The sequence below is a fragment of the Xiphophorus maculatus genome, chromosome 10, assembly GCF_002775205.1.
Source record: "Xiphophorus maculatus strain JP 163 A chromosome 10, X_maculatus-5.0-male, whole genome shotgun sequence".
Classification (NCBI taxonomy): domain Eukaryota; kingdom Metazoa; phylum Chordata; class Actinopteri; order Cyprinodontiformes; family Poeciliidae; genus Xiphophorus; species Xiphophorus maculatus.
The window spans coordinates 9,143,375-9,161,840 of NC_036452.1; the positions used below are offsets into that span (position 1 = coordinate 9,143,375).

An 18,466-nucleotide genomic window follows, 5' to 3' on the forward strand; every position below is an offset into this window, starting at 1 on the left:
ACAGAAGATTTATCCTTCAGCACTATCTCCAGACTTGGCAAAAAATACCATGTGTAGAACTTGCCACAAGTTAAAAGCTACTATATTTGTACATATTTACAGTTAGAGCAATAAAAAAACACTTTAAATTAACTGGAACTGGTAAAATAAGACCTGACTAAAACCTAAGTTTATTTTTCCATCATCTGCAATGAAGAGGATAGCAAAATGGGCTCATAAAATCTCTGAAAAATCACAGTATGAAAACTGCAGCCAATGTTTTGGTGAGATTATGCAACTCAGAGAATGAATTCATTTATTTTAATGCGTCTTTGACATCTTTACCAGGTGGGCCAATAAATGTGGAGGGTGCTGCAGGCTAAATCAGAATCATATTCCAATTAGAGTAATAAGACTGCGTAAAATGTTTTTATGCATTGGATTTTGCAGTGTAGTACTACGATTCTTCCTCAGCTTAACACATCTGTAACTGTGGGGCAGATCAAACAAGTCGGGATCATTGTGTTGTTTACATTCCTGGGGACGGAGCCCCCAACGTTGTTTCCCATCAAGGGAAATATGAGAGCTTCCGAAGTACTTTGAGTCACTCATGAGTTCCTTTTAACCCCCTCTTAAAAAAGAAGAACAAGAAAAACAATCCAAGTATATTATTTACATGAGGCAATAATTCAAGATTTGCTCCTCAAAGTCTCTTACATGGAGGGCAAAGTGAGCCCATTTACCGACTCCCTCTTCATTCGCCTTTGATGTTAGCCTATCTCGATAAGACCAGATGAGTGCCCTAAAATCCCAGTCGAGTGATTTTGCAGGAAGAACAAGTCTCGGTTAATCAATGGTAAGATTGGATCTGGATTCTCCGGAGTGGTCTGCCTGAAAGTCCTCCCGAGTGTTTGAGTGCACACCAGGGTAATTCGCTGTTAATGATCACCGCAGCACCCACTCTCCTACGCGCCGTTCGTTCCCCATTTAATTGCCTCGTTCGCATTTAAACAGCTTACAAATCACAAGGACAGGCAGGAAAACATGATCAAACGGCGACTATCGCTAATCAGGGGAGGACAAGAGGAAAGGTTAGAGGGAAATGGGGGGTTTTGGTGCTCTCCTTGGGGTATTAGGAAGGAGGTGGGTCGAACAGGAGCACTAAATTATCCCTGCTTCAGCTATAGCAGGCAGGTACCTTTAAACAGGCAGATCCATCTTCTCTCTATCTGACAGAGGCAGCTAAAAGACTTTGGTAATCCCAGTTTCAACACAGGCATCTGGAGCAGAGACAAGTTCCACCATTGATTAGATTCCCCAATCAGTGCATACATCCTCCACCAGCCTCGCTTGGTAGTCTGGAAGCAGAACAAGGCCTGATGTGCAGTAATTGTTTCCATAGGTCAGGCGGAGGGGAGAAAAAACAGCTCAGGGCCGTGATGAAAGGGAGATGGAAAGGGTGAGGAATATTGTTGTTTTTTCCCCCCAATTAAATTGTTTGTCAAACCCTTCACAAAGGGTTACGCAGTTTATCTGTTTAAAATCAATACGCTCGTCTCAGTGTGAAAGCTTGTCCCGACACAAGACAGGCCCATTAATTATTCTGTTCTGTGTGCTATCGCTGAGCTGCTCAAGGTTGAACCTTATCTTTTCTTATTTCAAATCAATAATTATCTTCTACCGTGCTCATGCTGCCTCTTAGAAATAGATGTGCTTTTTATTCAATGCCTGTAGAGTCTCTCTCTCTGTCTTTCTGTGTTTTTTTATTTCTTTCTCTCTCTGTAGCAACCGATGAGAAACGCAGAATGAATAGGGCATTCTTATCACTGGAACATTAGGGCATGATGGAAGTAGACGGCAAAGACTGAGGCGCATAAAAGCACTGAACACAAATGAGTCACGATTCAAACGTCGGCTGAGGTCTTGTTCCTCATCTTCTGACATCTTCTAATAAAGTGAAGTGAATGTTGATTTGCACAAAAGCTCTAAGATGTTGACATGATTAAGGTACCGTGGCCTGCAATGCATCTCATTCAATTAGGAAAATTGGAAATGTAAGTGTATTTCTGTACTTGAATGCAGAAAGTGAAACTCACACATTACAAAGAGTCGCTGCAGTTTTGATAATTATGGCTCAACAGTAATGAAACCCCAAAACTTTAGATTCTCCGACAATAAGAATATCACAAAAAAGCAAGACCTTGAATACATTAATGTTATGCTATGGCCGTAGTAATCCATCAGTCAGTCACTGACAGCCTCCACAATAAGGGCAAGTCACAAAATGTAAGAGCTATAAAAGTGTGTGCATAAAGTCTAGTATAAAAGCATATTTATGGAAAGTTAAATGGAAGGAAAAAATGTTCAGAAGCAGCACGTTCAGCCACAGGTTTAGCAGGTTAGTGAAGTAAAGTTCACTGAAAAGGTTACGGCAAATTCACAAGTTTCACAAGGTGTGCCCTGATGTTTTGGTAAAGTTGACAAATGCAGAATTGAGGAATATTAAGTTGAGAGGAAGGAAAAACTGTGTTAGAGTAAACAAACACCAACATAAGGATAAATGTCGCATTAATTTAATTTAATTTAAGTTTATTTGATAGGTAGAGGCACACATCGACACAGACAAACTGAAAAGAACAGTAGTCCCATGTTTGCATCATAGTGCTTATAGCAAAAGCTAATGTACAGCACCTGTCCATAGATGGGACTAAAAACTAGTAGAAAGTGAAATAGCAAGGTTTGTGAAGCAAAGTCTACTCTGGAGTTTTGGAAGAAACCCAAGGTCTGGACTAGGTGTTTAAGTCACTTCTGAATGAGAGAAAATATCAGGAGCGTCTTAGCTGGGCTAAGGAGAAAAAGGTCTGGACAGTTGCTCAAAGGCCCAAAGTCTTCCTTTCAGATTAAAGAAAATTTCAAATTTCATTTGGAAATAAAGAGTCAACAGGAATAGTGAAGAGACAAAGAAACCAAGCTGCTTGAGATCCAGCATGAAGTTTCCACCGGCAGTGATGATTCAGGGATTCAGTGATGATGTCAAATTCTGATGTTGATTAACTTGGGTTTGATCAAATCAAAGGTTACTCAAACCGTTTACCAGGAAATTTTTAAAACGCTTCCCGCTTCCCTCTCCTGACAAGCTTTTATGGAGAAGCTGATTTCATTTTCCAGCAAGACTTGGTGCCTCTCCACATTGCCAAAACTACCCATGCCTGCTTTAATGATCATGGTGTTCCTGTGTTTGATTAGCCAGCAAACCAGCCTGACCAAAATCCCCATGGAGAATCTCTGTAGTGCTGTCAGGAGGAAGATGCGGGACACAATAGCAAACAATGCAGATGAGCTAAAGGCTGAAATTAAAGCAGTCTGTGCCACCGTCTGACTGTTCCCAATGACTAGTAATTCATGCAAAAGGAGCCCCGACCAAGTGCTGAGTCGATAAACTGTGCAGTGCAAGATCATACTTTTCAGTGTGTTGGCATTTCTGCATCAAAAATCCTTTTTTATTGGTGGTATGTAGCATTTTAATTGCCTGAGAAGCAAACATTGAGAGTCCCTTAGCCGTTAGTCATAACAGAAAACTTGAAATATATCCCTCTGTGTGTAATGAATTAGCTCCACTTGGAATTAAATTACAAAAACAAAATAGCTTTTCAGTGATGTTGTAATTTATTGAGATGCACCTGCATTTAGGAACATTGAGCGGAAAAAAGTACTGCCGCAACAAAAGGAAAAAAAATGGCTTCGCTGTAACAGAGACTGGATGCACAATTAATGGCTGCACAATTACATGGTCATAATCGGTGAGTAATTGCATTAGAATGCAGAAACAACAAATGTGCATCCCTTTAATAATCGGCCGATCCGGCAGAAGCAACAGCCCATTTGTTGGCATTAGCCGAGAACTGCTGTTTGTACTTAATTAGGCTGCGCTCAAGGATTTAGATGGTGGGGGTGAAATCTGCTCACAGAGAACGAGTTCATATTATTTCCTCTAAAATGTCACAGGTTTTTGGCTTCACGCTGCAGAGGGTGGCGTTGTTTGTCACACTCTGTTGTGTGGATGGTGGGTGTGCGTGCGTGCGTGTGTGTGTGAGTGAGAGATAGAGGATATGAAAGAGAGAAAGAGGGACACACTGGGGGGAGAGGAGTGGGAAGAGGGAGCGTGTGTAAGGAAGGATGGGGGCTTCTGGCGTTCTCTCGAGGATTGAGATTTGAAGCCGGAGCACAAAGCCTTTGAGACGTTCCCCCTTATCTCGGTGGTTGATACCAGGATCTGGGTGATTCAGAGCGCTCCGTGTGAATAATTCCACCAACACCCCCTGCTGTGGGGACCATATGGCCCTATGTGAACTTTAAACACACTGGGAGTGTTGCTGCTCACCAGTCGGGCCTCCCAATCTCTACCCCCGCACAGGCAAGGTGTAAAGAAATGATCAGCACAGATGATATAAGAACTACTTCACATGTATGAAAGCTGCTGCCATTAATGTGGCGGCTGGGGGGGAAATCAAAGATGACTAAAAATAGCCCTGAGCATGCTTTTCTGAAGCGAACGCGCCGTATATTCAGAGGCTGAGACGGCCCCCCGTTTTAATTATAAAACGCTCTTTAAAAGGTGGGGAGTTGAGGAGGTGATGGATGAGAAGGAAGATGTAGATTACATTTGTTACATCCCCCTTTTGACTAGTGATGTTTCCTTCTGGCACCACCTGCTGGCAGCTGCCAGCCACCAAACAGAGGCATCTGCAGCTCCGGCGACGACGAGCTTTAATTATGATTGCATCAGCCATCCCCCTCGTGATGCAGCGTGCAACCTTTAAATGCAGAAGAAAGAAAAAGAAGAAGAAAAAAAATCAACCAGCCCCGCAACATGTTCATGGAGATTTACCTCATTTTCCTGAAAATCTTTTAAGACGACTTGTTTATAATTTACAAGGATGCAGATTTCTTCTAGCTTGGATTTATGCCCTAAATCGTCAGATTCGCGCTTATCAATAAAACATTAAGAGCGGCACATCTGGCAGCTGAACATGGTTTTGATGTCTCAATTACCAGTCGAGTGCAATTAATTTCTGCTTTCTCTTTAGTAAGGAGGCGGGCTGATGGATGCAGGCTAGTGACCTTTGGCCTACACCGCACAAGAAGAGGTTTGTATCAGCACTCTGTAAAACAACAAGAGATCTGGAAAATAAGAGGTGCTGGTGGTTGTGGTAGTGTGGCGTTATAGCATGTCTACACACTCAGTCAAGCATCAGTGCATCCAGTGAAGTGGCACATGCAGCCTCTGCATGCAATCTTGCATGTCTGCACACATGCACACGCACGCCCACGCACCCACTAGGTGGAGTGTTTCTTCTCATGACAAGGCGGGATAGCTCCACTGGGGGTTCCCGGTACTCTCAATTCACTTCGTTATTTATTAAAAACGCAAGAAATAAAGAAAGAGGCAGTAGAGTCAAGTGTGTTTACGGACCAGACTCCATCACACACACACACGCCTACAAACCCAAGAGTGTTTAGCATGTACTCAGTAAGAGAGGGCCTTTGTTGTTTCCTTGCCGGTAAGCAGATTGAGCTGCAGCAGCAGCAGGGGTGTGTAAGATGTACACAGACAGCGGGGTGTTTGAGTGGAGAGGCACCTCCACTGATCTCCTGTGTCGTGTGATGATGTGTGTGTGTGATGTGTGTCTCAATCCAGTGCTGATCCCCCTGAGTCAGCCCCCGTCAGTGATACGAGCCCCCCCTTTCCCTCCTTCCCCCCCTCCACCGTCCCCCTTCTCTCTTTGCTTCGCCATCCGGAATGCTAATAACAGCCAGCCACTAACGCTGCGGCGCTGAATTATTCATGCAGCAGAGGGTCACACGGCATAATGAGGAGTTTACTCTCATTCTGGATGTGATTGTGACGCTGCTAATCTGCATTTAGCACAGAGAAACAGAGAAAAGGATGGAGGGTGGAGGTGGAGGGAGGGGGAAGTGGGGGATTACAGAGAGGGAGGAGGAGAGAGGATGAGCACTGATGAACTTAATTGCTGTGAGCAAACAACCTCTGAAAAGAGTCACGCCATCATCCCGAGATGAGAAAGTAAACAATTAATTATCATTGGACAGAGGGAGTCATAAAGCAAATGTTTGAGCAGCACCAATATTCAGGAACTCCCCCCACACACACACTTTCTCTGCGAGGTGAAAATACAATCACTATAACAATGACTCACTAATTTGACACACTAATAATTATTAGCTCTAATAAGACATGGTTAACAATCCCAGGAGGGCTTGGTCCATAATGTAGCATGCGCTTTGGTCCATGCTACATTATGAATTACCGCTGGTTCAGAACTACTTATGATAAATAGTCACCCTGAAATAAAAAGTTGATTTACCTGCACTCTGATTTACAGCAGAAACAGGAATGTTTTCATTATGTAGCTCCCTGTGGAGAGCTAGTTGGAGGTAGAAACAGCAGGCAGCTGATGCCACCTGCTGGAGACACAATGTGCATACAATAGGTATGCAAGTGGAAGGTTGAAAATGGTCAGCAGCGCCACAGGAGACATATGTTTACATTAAAGAAAAAGCGAAAACAATGACAGTTTCACATAAAATCTAAACTTTGTCATGGAATTTCCTTTCCTAAAATATATTAACAGATGCTGGTCATTTTGCCTGTTTACCTTTTCATATTTGCGCAATTTTGGCCTTTTTGCCACTGCTTTAACAAATAAAGTAAATGTTATACTCTGCTCTGCTAACTAATGCAATACTTTGCACTGTGCAAGAGTAATCAAACAAAACTTGAAGCTGAGAAGGGATTTAATATGACAGACCAACACAAAGTAGTGTATACTTGAGAACTGGAAGGAAAATGATGCATGGTTTTCAAACCCTCGTCAATACTGCTGATCTGGCTGCATCTCAAGTAATGTGCAGCCTCCAACAATTCTTCCACTATGGGTCAGAAAAGGGCAATCAATTCATCTTCCTATCAACTCTGACCAGTTTCTCCACCTCTGAAGCCTTCACACAAAAGTCTCTAATAGTTATTTTTTGTTTGATCAAGATTTATACCCACAATTCATGAAAACTGTCAGCACTTTAAAATCTTTGGAAAATAAAACTGAATGAGATACTTGCGAATTTTCTGATTAGTTAGCGCCACAATAAAAACAAGATAATTAACTACAGAGTGAAACATGCTGATAAACAATTAAGTCAAGGATGGTGACTAGTTCGCGTGAAATATGTCAACCCAAAACAGGTTACAGTATCGCATCTGACAATATCACCGTATGAAAAAGCAGGGTTCTCACAAGCGGAGGAAGTCACACGCAGCACTTTGGTTGAGCTGGTTTCCGACCTCGAGCTCAAAACCTACTTTGAAAAATCAGCATCTGCTGAAAAGGAGCTGCCCTTAAAGGGCAGCTTAAAAACCACACTGGAGATCCTGCCTAGAGAAACGAAACGACAGAGAACAGCCGACGCAGCTACTAAAACAAGATAATGTAAATAATGTAAGCAGTATGGTATAAGAGGCAGACAGAGTTGCTTCTGCATCAAAATGAAATAGAATATAATTAAAACGTTCATCAGCAGACTTGTTTTTTACATACATTTATTACACACAGATGATTTCAAGTGTTTGGTTCTGAAAAGCTCATTAGAAACCCAAATTCTGTTTTTCTGAACATTTGAATATTACATGAAACCAAATAATAATAATAATAATACTTTTAAATAGAGAAATTTCAACGTGCTGCACAGTGTACAGTATTAACTCAACACTTGATCAGTGCATGCATGAATTACTGCATCAATGGAGTGTTGCATAGAGAAAATCAGCCTGCTGAGGTGTTAAGGCAATCCAGGTCGCTTTCTCAGCTTTAGTTGCTACAAGTTAAACTTTTAATAATGGAGATAAAACCAAACCAAGAACATAATAGAAACAAGTTGCTGCAATGCAAGTGATGCATAAAGCTATTTATTTTCATTAATCAATAGAAAACTTATATATATAAATATATATGTGTGTGATCTCTGATAAAGTAAAAGCAGCACTTTTTGCAGACGATTAATCAGCTATCAAAACACAAAAGCCTTCACAGCTGCCGGGGATTACTCTGAACACAAACACAAGAAAAAGAAGAAGAAAAAAATAAAGCAACAACTCCCCAGCCAGCACTAACAGGGACATAGATGCTTTCTACTGTATAGCAGGCAATTTCTCAGCCACAACAGGATTATATGGGCTCTGCTGCGACTAGATAATTGAATTCAGGAACGGCCACAGTGCACTGCATCCAATGATCTCTCCCACCAGGGTGATGGGAAGAAAGAGAGGCGGAGGAGAGGGGGAAGCTTGTGAATCGTGTTACACTAGATTCAGTTGTGCAACAATAGTGTTAGTTGAGAGAAGTTGTAAGCCTATTGAGAGCTTTTTTTTGTAATTAACTTATTTGTCAGGATAATGGTTATAGTTCATCTTTCTGAGATGAGCTACTTTGTAGATTACATAATGTAACACTTACTGTAGTTTCATTTATCAAGCAGAACAAAGAGTGAACGCTCTGGGTTTTATCCAAGAATCTAAATAAAACGGAATAAACACTGCATGTTTCCAGTGAGGTAACCTGATAGAGATGAGAGTGCACGCTCCTGTGTGTTGAATTGGTGAGGATATGCACTGAAATGTATTGTGACAGGAATTAACCACCAAAGCTGCTTGTTAATCCTGCCCTGACCTTGTGCAGAATGTACAGAGAACAGTGTCTGTGGGGCTAAAGATAACACCGCAGCCTTTGTGCTGAAGGAGAACAACACTGCTGATGATGCTGCTTTGTGCCGCCTCTGCTGCCCAAGGTCACGTGTGTCCTTTTGTGGAGCAACAAGACCTGACAAGGTAGCCTTTTGTAGCTCTGATGTACTGATATGCCCATGGACTGTATACAGGGTCTCGCAAAAGTATTTATTTGCCTTTTTGATCCCTTTTTTCACATTTTGTCACATTACAACCACTGTCTCTGTCGGGATGCGGGGCAAAAACGGTTAAAACTTTCCTGTTTTAGAACACAACGTTCCCGTGTGGCCACGAAATTAGTCTGGCCCTCTGCAACTCCGGTTTTTATGAAAAGAAAAAGCAGTTCACTGGGCAAAAGGAAACAGATGGAAGAAGATGCTCTGGTCAAATCCAAAACTGAAATGTTTGGGCTAAATGAAACACACCATGCAACCAAAACCATTCCAGGTCACCCTGAAGACACCGTCTCCTTGAAACATGGTGGTAGTGGGATGATGCGCGATTGCTTTTTCCAGCAGGCACCAGGAAGCTAGTCAAAATTGAATGAAAGATGGATGGAGGTAAATACAGAGTAGAAAAAAAAGATGGGAGACTGAGGTGAAGGTTCATTTTCCAGCAGAACAACCCTAAATATAGAGCCAGAAATATCTAGTTTCTTTGGGAAGGTATGAATGTGCAATCTACTGGTGCGGATAAGGGAAGTAGACTCTTGTCTGCCTAAAAACATAGGTCTCGGTCCGCTTCAAGTGAATCAAATATAGGAAATGGGGCACACTGCAGGGCATTGTAGGTAAACACGACCAAAGCAAATGTGTTTGTAGCAAAATTGCCAAGAGAAATGGTTCACCATCACTTGTGGATAGGAGGACAAGTTTAAAGCTCTGCTGTAAATGTGTTCCGACAAAAGTATACCATTGCTGCTGGTAAACTCCCACAAGAAGGACGAAGTTTTCAATTACCTCAAAAATTGAGGCTATTGGATTCATCTTTATAGTTGAACATTGTTACACAAATGTGAGAAACTTGGTCAAAAATATATGAATAAAACTTGACAAGCTAAGAAAAAGTGGCAGTTCAGGAGGCGAAATGGACAAGTGTCCTTAGTATAAACAACCTGATGCCAGTTGGTACAAATCAGTTGTAACTTAGCAGTCTAAAAGTTGACATGGTGACCCCCTTAATTTAGCTCTCTAAAAAGAGACCTTTAAAGTTTTGGGAGTTTTTTTGTATCAATGTTTCAGCTGTTTTGGCTTTCCAATAGTTGCTCGGACTAGGTGAATTTCCCTATTATCATATAAAGACAAATAGGGCTCCAAACAGCATAATATTTATACTTATATCCCAGGGAAACAGAATGTTACAATCCACAAATAAAAAAAAAAAAAAGACACTGTGACCAACCTAAAAATTAAGAAATACTTCAGTTACATTTATTTTTTGTTAGAATCCTTTTCTATTTTCAAAGATCAAAGAAAAGACAATTTTTTAAAGGATTTTTACATATCCTTAATTATTATTATGAAGGGCGCTGAGGTTTGTGTGCTATTGCTAATGCCAGATATGTGCTGTCATTAAGACTGGGGTTCTCACATTTAACTGATATACAAATGTGCAGCTGTGGGGCAGGAATGTACTCACAAGGGACATTTGACACTTGCTCAGTGGAAGAAAAAGATTCATCTGTTGCACTCTAGTAAGTGTGCCAGAGGGACAGTTTTTGCTGGCAGTTTTACTTTACAAGCCGAGTAAAATGTGATAAATAAAGCTTGTAAACAAGACACAAATCAAACATTTGAGAAATACCACCAGAAAGTAAGTACAGAACACATTCACTTCTTCTTCTCCTTAAATGCATTTCTAATTGGGGATGTAGTTTACACTAGACAACAACTCAAGCAATCTTAACACACAAATAAAATAAAAACACTTTATAATGTGTAATTTGAATAGGGTAGTAAAATAGATTGACACAGAATATAAATATTGAACACACGAAGAAGCAAAGCTGCCAAGAGCAAAAGCAGTCCACGAAACAGTCGTATGAACGTAATCCTGCTTCCTCTCTGTGCAAAAGGTGAACCACAATAAAAGGGTTTCTCATTACCAAGGTAATGCATAAAGCAGAATGTTGTCATGGGTAAACCTTAAGAGATTTCTCAAGACCTTTTCAACCTTTTAGTTGCAAACATACTGATGGAAATGGTTACATATGTACCAACTGTGTAACCATAGTTACATAGTTATTTGTTAACTAAATATCCCAGTTAACAACCCTGGAACCACAACCCAATACAATATTTTCTACAGAAGCAAAACAAACAAACAAAAACCTGGAGTTACACTTTTTCCATGAAAACAACAATGCATTCAAGCACACTGACCCCTTTGCCAGGGCAGTGGACAAAACTCAACCTTAAGTCAGGTTGTAGCTTGTTTAAAGTTTGTTGCAGAACTTTGAACATGGCAATGTAAACTGTTACAATACAAACATACAGTATGAGATGAGACAAAAATTAAACATCACACACAACATGTTTGGAGGATGAGTGGAACTGCATACTGGCAAAAATAAACACTACACCAACAGCATATGGCTGTGAAGGTGGGAGTATCATGATGTGGGGATGCTGTTCAGTATTCAGTTCTGGCAGACTATAATTGAAAGAAGGATCAATGAATTAAAGTATCGGCACGTTGTTGATAAGAATATGAAAATGTAATGCGGGTGGGTGTTCCACTGAGATGATGATAGCAAACATGCAGACAAGGAAAATATCAGCTAGTTTCATGAATTAAGCAAATAAAACTGAGAGTTCGGCTAAAGCTACCAGAACCCATGAGACTTCAGAAAGAAAAAAAAATCACACCTGAGGATTCATTGTTCCTAATTTCTCCACAGACGAGATGTCTTGAAGTTGTCATTACCTAAAGGGCTCTTCTACTAAATATTTAATATATTTCAGCTGGACTGTTCATATGAATGAATGAATGAATTAATTAATTAATATACCTTATAAATCCCAGAGGGAAATTCATAAGGACACACATTCTTACTCCCCATACGTTCATGTCATGGTTACCTAGTTTAAATGTACTTTTACAGTATAAAGTAAGCTCCATAATAATTACTGACATAAGCTTTCAGCCAATTATTTGAAATCAATATTTTCAACCCCATCTATATTATTGAACACTCTTCTATGTAAACCTCTCAGTTCTATTTGCTTAAGCATAACTTAACCAACTTGAGGTGCAGAACTCTTTTTTGCAGGTTTGCAGATTAAATTTCCGTAAGCAGGCTTGTTAAGCCAATGCATTGTGGGGTTTGCAGTTTTATCACAGAGTAAGAACACAGTTTTTCCTTTAATGTTTATGGAAGAAGTAAAGACTGAGTTGGCACGTAATATAAACCCCCATATGCAAACATTAGGTGCATTTAAAACCCAAAGTTAAGATTAGTTAAACTAGGCCTTTTGAAAACTTTAAACGGCGTTACAGAAATCCAGTTATCAATGTTATGACAATGGTGTAATTTCTACAAAACTTCAAAGATGGACCATCTTCCTACTTACAGATGGTAGTCTTTGTTTTGAGGATTTTGAAGGAAAATGTATCTTTTAAAGAAAAAGAAATCATCTGTACTCCTTCAAACAGAAGACAAAGGTTGACATAAGGTCAGCTGAAAATCAGATGTCTGAGTTTGTTCATGCAGCTCTTGTTTACCCTCCATTTTAAAAGGTGTGACGATCTGCACTCAGGAAAATGCGGGTATAGTTTTGAGAAAGCTTATGAAGTTACTCTACATCTGCCTGGAATGTTGAAAATGCGGGTCTGGAAGAGGAACAGACATGCTTTGGGAAACGGTTTCCATGAATTAAGCATGAAACAAAACACGCACGTTAAAATCCAAACTATGTATAATCCTACGATTTATACTGAGGTGGTTGTAGTGTCAGACTTCAAAATATTAGGTAGTGCCAAGCCTTAAAGCTCAGTTGTACCATGGTGAATTTATAACCAGGCTATTTTGAGCACAGCAAACAGTGAGAAGATGTTGTTAGTGGGGTATGAATGACGAGTGTAACCCTTATTTGGTTTGCCATAATTTTAGCAAGATACATTATGCTACAGAAGGCCATGTGGTTCTCCCAGTGTGTGTGACTCACAAGGCTTTGTGTTTGTCTTCAGCCAAGATCTGGTCGTTTGGTTTCAGTCCAAACCTTTCACAAAGAAAAAGGGAGAAGGGATGGTCAATGACCTTATTGTGTTAGTGAGTTTTAGGTAATGTATAATTAAAATCAAAACAGCTACTGACACTCACTTGTCAAGGAAATCTTTGTCCACCACAGCTGAGATGTCCAACAAGGGATTTCCCATCCCAAACAGCATGTTTTCACTGTGAAGGAGGAAACAAAAACATATTGTATTCTGCAGACTCCCACTTAGTGGCTAGGAGAGAGTGGAGGAAACGAGCAATCTGTGCTACGCTGTGAAACAGGAAATCATCTGGTTGGGATTTGTTGTCTTAAATAACAGAAATTTCAATCAGGGGCGCATCCCTGTTTTACTGCTTTACCGAGATTGCCTCTGCCATCATTATGTCAGCAACATGTGTGAATTTATAGCTACCAAAACATGCACATGTATGTTATGTATTTTAGTATGAATTTTTGCTTGCACAACAATTTTATCTACAAATTCACAGCAATAAGATATAGTGGGCAAAGTCTGCTCTTGACAGGACAACAGGTTAACCAACTCACTTTAAATAAGCAACATAATAACAGCAAATGTCTGTTTAGGACTTACAAGGGTTAATAATTAGACTTTCTGAAGCAGTTTATCTTGGTGAACATATACAATATCTCTCCAAACAGTATTTTTCAATTAAACTAAGGAAAACACAGGTGGTAGAGTAAAAGCATTTCCTCAAAACATCAATCTTAACAGCTCTACTGCCCTTTGCAGAGTATTTCTTGGTTTGGATCTCACCTTGGTGTTGGCATGATGTCAGAAAATTCCTGCAGCATATTAAATGATCAACAGCTTTCCCCCTCTCTGACAAAACCAACGTGCTTTCTGAGTCCAGGAACTAGAGCTCCACTTTGGACCAACCCTAATGTTGGTGAAAAGAGTGGGCTGGTCTTTGGTGACCTTCTAGGCATGTGATTGGCTACACATAGAGCAAATATTGTAGGGCTTTCAGTGCTGCATTTGAGGTCAATGGAGAAAACGAGAACTTGTAATGTAGTGTAATGTAATGTAATGTAAACCCTGTTATATTAGCCAATATTATTGTAAGATGTATGATATAGTGTATGCAGAGCCATTAGCTCATCATATGTCAATTAATAATGCATTTAAAATATATAAATCTAGAGATGTTAATTCATAGTTTCACCACTTTTGGTTCATAAATGCACAAGCTTAATCAGAATCAGATGGCTTGGGGCATACACGTGATGCATAAACGGGGACTTTCATTTTCTGTTGTATTTATAGCCCACACCTTCATCAAAGAAGAAACATTTATTTTCTTGTGCATGCGTTATTGGTCAAAATCCGTATCTGCAGATTAGACCGTAAAAATATCAGAAACAGTTATCAGCCAGGAAAAGCCTGATCTGTGCATCTCCACCTAAAACTTGTTAGCTCCCATTAAAAGGTTATTACAAAACACAACACCTGATAATAATAATAATAATAATAATAATAATAATAATAATAATAATAATAATAATAATAATAATAATAATACATTTTCTAAAACAATGGTTCTTTACACTATTTTGAAATACTTAATGACTTACACTCACCAGTGTTTAATGAAAACCTTAGAGAATAGTTTGCGGCTGATAACTAGCTTTCCCAGGTCAATTGAACGCCGCACGGTTCACTTCATTGATTTGTTTCATTTGTAAACAAATCAACAACCTCATCGTTTGTTTATATTCATGTATTATTTATTTAATGCTAACAGTTAAAGTCATTCCGAATGTTATTGTTTTGCCGTTAAATATAAACGCTACTGGTTATTTTTTTCATAAACAAAACGTGATTCAAACACTGCCTTAACTTCTTACTCAACCAATAAGTTTATTTCTGGCTTGTTTAACACTGTCAACAATTTATCTTTGTCAAAATAACATACTTCGTTCTTCCTGATTCGTTCTCATTAAAAACTCTTCTTTAAAGGACAGTTAGAGGTTGGTTGGTTGGTTGGTTGGTTGGTTGGATGTATGCAGCGACATTTTTTTTTTTTTTTTTCCGTGTTCCAGTCATGTTGGGCAACCATGAAATCACGGCAGTCTGCTAGCTGTGATTTGTTTCGTCATGACCCAATAGGCGGTGTATAGAAAGAGTCTAAATGAGAGCGGGGTACAGAGGAGGAAAATGTATTAAGGTTGAAGCGCCTTCTCCCCGCAGCTCCAGCTGTCAGTTAACACAACACCGCAGACGCTAGCTGCAATTAACGGCTAGCAGCAGCGGCTAGCAGCGCGGAGCTCGGCGCATCACTTCGCTTCATTAAAACAACCCCGTTTTTGTTTGGTTTTTTTTTTATTATTTTTACCTCAACGCCGTCTTCATCTTCCAAGTCGACGCGGCTGTTTCTTCCTTAGACATCTCTCTTCACGTGTCCAACGCGTCCGTTGTTGATGAAGAATCTCTACAGCCTCTTTCTTTTCCTCTCTGGCAGGGAAGAGTAGCAGGAAGCTACCGCTTCCTCCCCATCAAACCATACAGAACAAATTGTTCGACCGCGTGAAAAATAAACAGGGGGAAAATAAGAGTTTATTTGTTGTTAGGAATCATTGTGCTTACTCACTTTACGGAGAGTCAAAGTTATTGAATTACATCAAGTTCCCCTTCAAAGGTTGCCCTTTCCAAGCTGATGATGAAACGTTTTAACATTTAACGATGCTGAGAGTATGGATTCACAAGCAAAAAAAAAAAAACTGCACATAATCACTATTGAAGTTGCTGCAAACCTTCAGGGAATGTTTCAAGAATATTCAAACTATTAAAGTTTTTACTTTCCCCTGTAGAGCTACAGTCACACTGTCAACGTTATACCCAACATCCTTTGCAAAATATCCCCTGAAGGTTGCAACGTAAAGCTAGAGAAAGATTTCTTTTGATGGTTATGTGGTGAAACCTTTAGTTTCCTTTAGAAAACCATGACAGAACATTTCCTGGAGATCACACAGTCAATACTGAAAACAGTCTGAGAATAATTCCTGTTAGACCTTAGAAGGTTGCACCATCAATGTTTATATAAAGGGAGTAGTGGCACTGCTGGCTAACCTTAGGAACTAAGAATAACATTCCTTAATGACCCCCTGCAGTTACCACTATTAAATAGTAAATTACCTACACTAGTATAGCACTTTTCTCAAGTCTAGAAACTAGAAAGCTCTGTATACAACAGTCGTTCACTCACTTAAACACACAATTGGAGGTAAGCAACATTGCAGCCTCTAGGGCAGCTTGACGGAAACGAGGCTGCTGTCCAATCGGCGCCACTGCTGCTTTGAGAAAGTAGAACATTATAAAAGAATATTTAGAGGTTTATTGAAAGTTCACCAAAGGTTACACTATGAATGTTAAAACTAACCGACAACCTTTAGGAATGGTTTCCTGAAGGTTACATTGTGAAAGTTGTGGTTAACCATATGGAAACTTTTAGAGGATGTTCTTTGGTTGTTCCGTCTATATTGGAACTAAAAGTTTCAGAAACCTTTCATAAATGCATCTTTGATTCTCTGATGCTTAGAACATGGGTAGCCTTTATCTACTCATCTTAATGTTTGGGTAAGTCTTCTTTAAAGCCTTCACTACCTCTATTCTTATTGAATTATCGTGTTTTCTGAGCCCACTGTCTCAGTCTTAAAACTCAGCCATGCAATAATTATGTCTCCCAGGGAACAAACGGTACCGCAGAGGTGGGTTGTAAATCAGGAAGAAACTGTTTGCACTCCTGTGTTGAGCTGCTTTGGTTGACTGACTTGATAGCATCAGAGTAAAAAGACTTCATTCTTTTCTACTGATGCAAAAAAAAAAACAACAGCAACAAACAAACTGAGTGTTATAAAATGCTTTATTACAAAATTGTGAACAATGCTAAAGCAAAATTATCTTTCAGACCCATTATATCCCAACCAAGTTGCATAATTTTTTTGTTGAGGGGAAACGTGGTTTGCATAGAGTATTTTGTGAGTATTTGACAAAAGGCTTTAAAGAAGAATCCTGTACAATAAGTGTTCTGAACAAATTAACACTGACAGCTTGTACAAACAATACAAAACATCTGAAAATGAAAATATCAATCGCAATTCAAGGCACATCAGTTTGTTTGACGCCTAAAGTAAACTTCCACAAAAAACAAGAAAAAAAAGCTTCTGGCATTTTAAAAGTATCTAATACAGAATTACCACAAAAGGTGATCAGTTCTATTTAGTGTATCAAGACAACTTAGATTAACAGCTGCAGTTATTGTGCTTTATGATAAAGTGTTGCTCATTCTTTGCTATATAAAGTCTTTTTTTTTCAAGACTTGTGCACACACAAAAAAAAGTGAACATGTGTGCCAAAAACAAAAGCAGGAGGTTTTATTCAAACTCTCATAGCATGCTAGCAATAGTAAACAAATGGCTTTTAGGCTACATAAAGTAGCACAAGGCTGTTTAATAGATGTTATCTTAATGCAATCTAGAATGACTTGAATGAGTCAAATCAGAAACTTGTTCCCTAAATTTCAACTCAAATATGCGTTATGGATTAAACAGAGTGTGGATGAAATATCTTTGGCAGAACTCTAGACTGCTACAACACAAAATGAAACAAATATCAGCATTTCTCTTTCGCTTCATGTAGTACAGAACATCAAACGGAAGCAATGCTGTACTTACTTACTCTGCTGTACTTATAACAACTCCTTAAGTTTATGTGCTTATCCAAGCAAAGCAGAAGTAATTGTGATAATAAAATATTCAGTATAAAGATATAAAAATGTTCTTTAATTCAATTTAACTTAATGTGGTCTAGATCTAGAAAAGTCCACACATAATTACTCTCACATGATATGAAATCTAACCTCTGATCAATATATAAATATGCATATTTCAAGAATTCTTTATCATAACCCCTAAAATATATTTCAAATTAACAGTCCCACCTTTTATATTATATCAGAACAGCAATCGCTACAGACAGGACATATGAGGGAGAAACTTTGCCCATATATAGACGTGGGGCAGTGTAATCGTTGCTTTGATGAAGCATATGTCTGTCCATTCATCGTCCCCATGAACAGCTGGGCAGAACCAGCACCAAGCAGAGGACTGATAGCTCGTCTCTTACTGATACCAGGGGGTCTTTCTGACCCAGTGGAGGGTGAAACCTGCATCTGTCCGGATCTTAATGGAGGCCGCCTCCGCTTCTCTGACAGTCTCCTTCACAGACTGCATCAGGTTCTGAGCGTTGTGGACCAACATTTCAGTCGCCTGAAGCACAAAGAATAAAAAGAGATTCAATGATGAGGGAGGTTTTAAGTGATGACTTTGCAAAAGATTCACAAATATTTTTCCAGTTGATTCCATGCCCAAATTTCCAGACATCACAACCTAATGGTCAGTTTTAATTATCACTATGGACATACTTCATACTTCAGATTTTCAAACAGAGGTTTTG

The 18,466-nt window shown here is 39.4% G+C and overlaps 2 protein-coding genes across 4 annotated transcripts in view; both read right to left on the minus strand.

Moving 5' to 3' along the window:
• Positions 1-15,499, minus strand: part of LOC102227736 (adenosine kinase-like) — a 171,679-nt gene extending 156,180 nt beyond the window's left edge. For 2 of the 3 annotated variants that reach the window (XR_002753401.1, XM_023341219.1), the window contains exons 1-3: positions 15,348-15,499; positions 13,098-13,172; positions 12,943-12,996 (exon numbers count right to left, since the gene is read on the minus strand). Coding sequence is in view for 2 of the 3 variants with exons in the window: in XM_023341219.1 (XP_023196987.1) it covers positions 12,943-12,996; positions 13,098-13,172; positions 15,348-15,400 (182 nt within the window). In the remaining variant the exon portion in view is untranslated. Of the gene's footprint in view, positions 1-12,942; positions 12,997-13,097; positions 13,173-13,768; positions 13,856-15,347 lie in introns of those variants that run through there. The other variant, XM_005794605.3, reaches the window with a different exon arrangement.
• Positions 15,500-16,856: 1,357 nt separating this feature from the next.
• Positions 16,857-18,466, minus strand: part of vcl (vinculin) — a 30,379-nt gene continuing 28,769 nt past the window's right edge. The window contains exon 21 of the mRNA XM_005794606.2: positions 16,857-18,279. Within this exon, the coding sequence (XP_005794663.1) occupies positions 18,133-18,279 (147 nt within the window). The 3' untranslated portion in view covers positions 16,857-18,132. The remainder of the gene's footprint in view (positions 18,280-18,466) is intronic.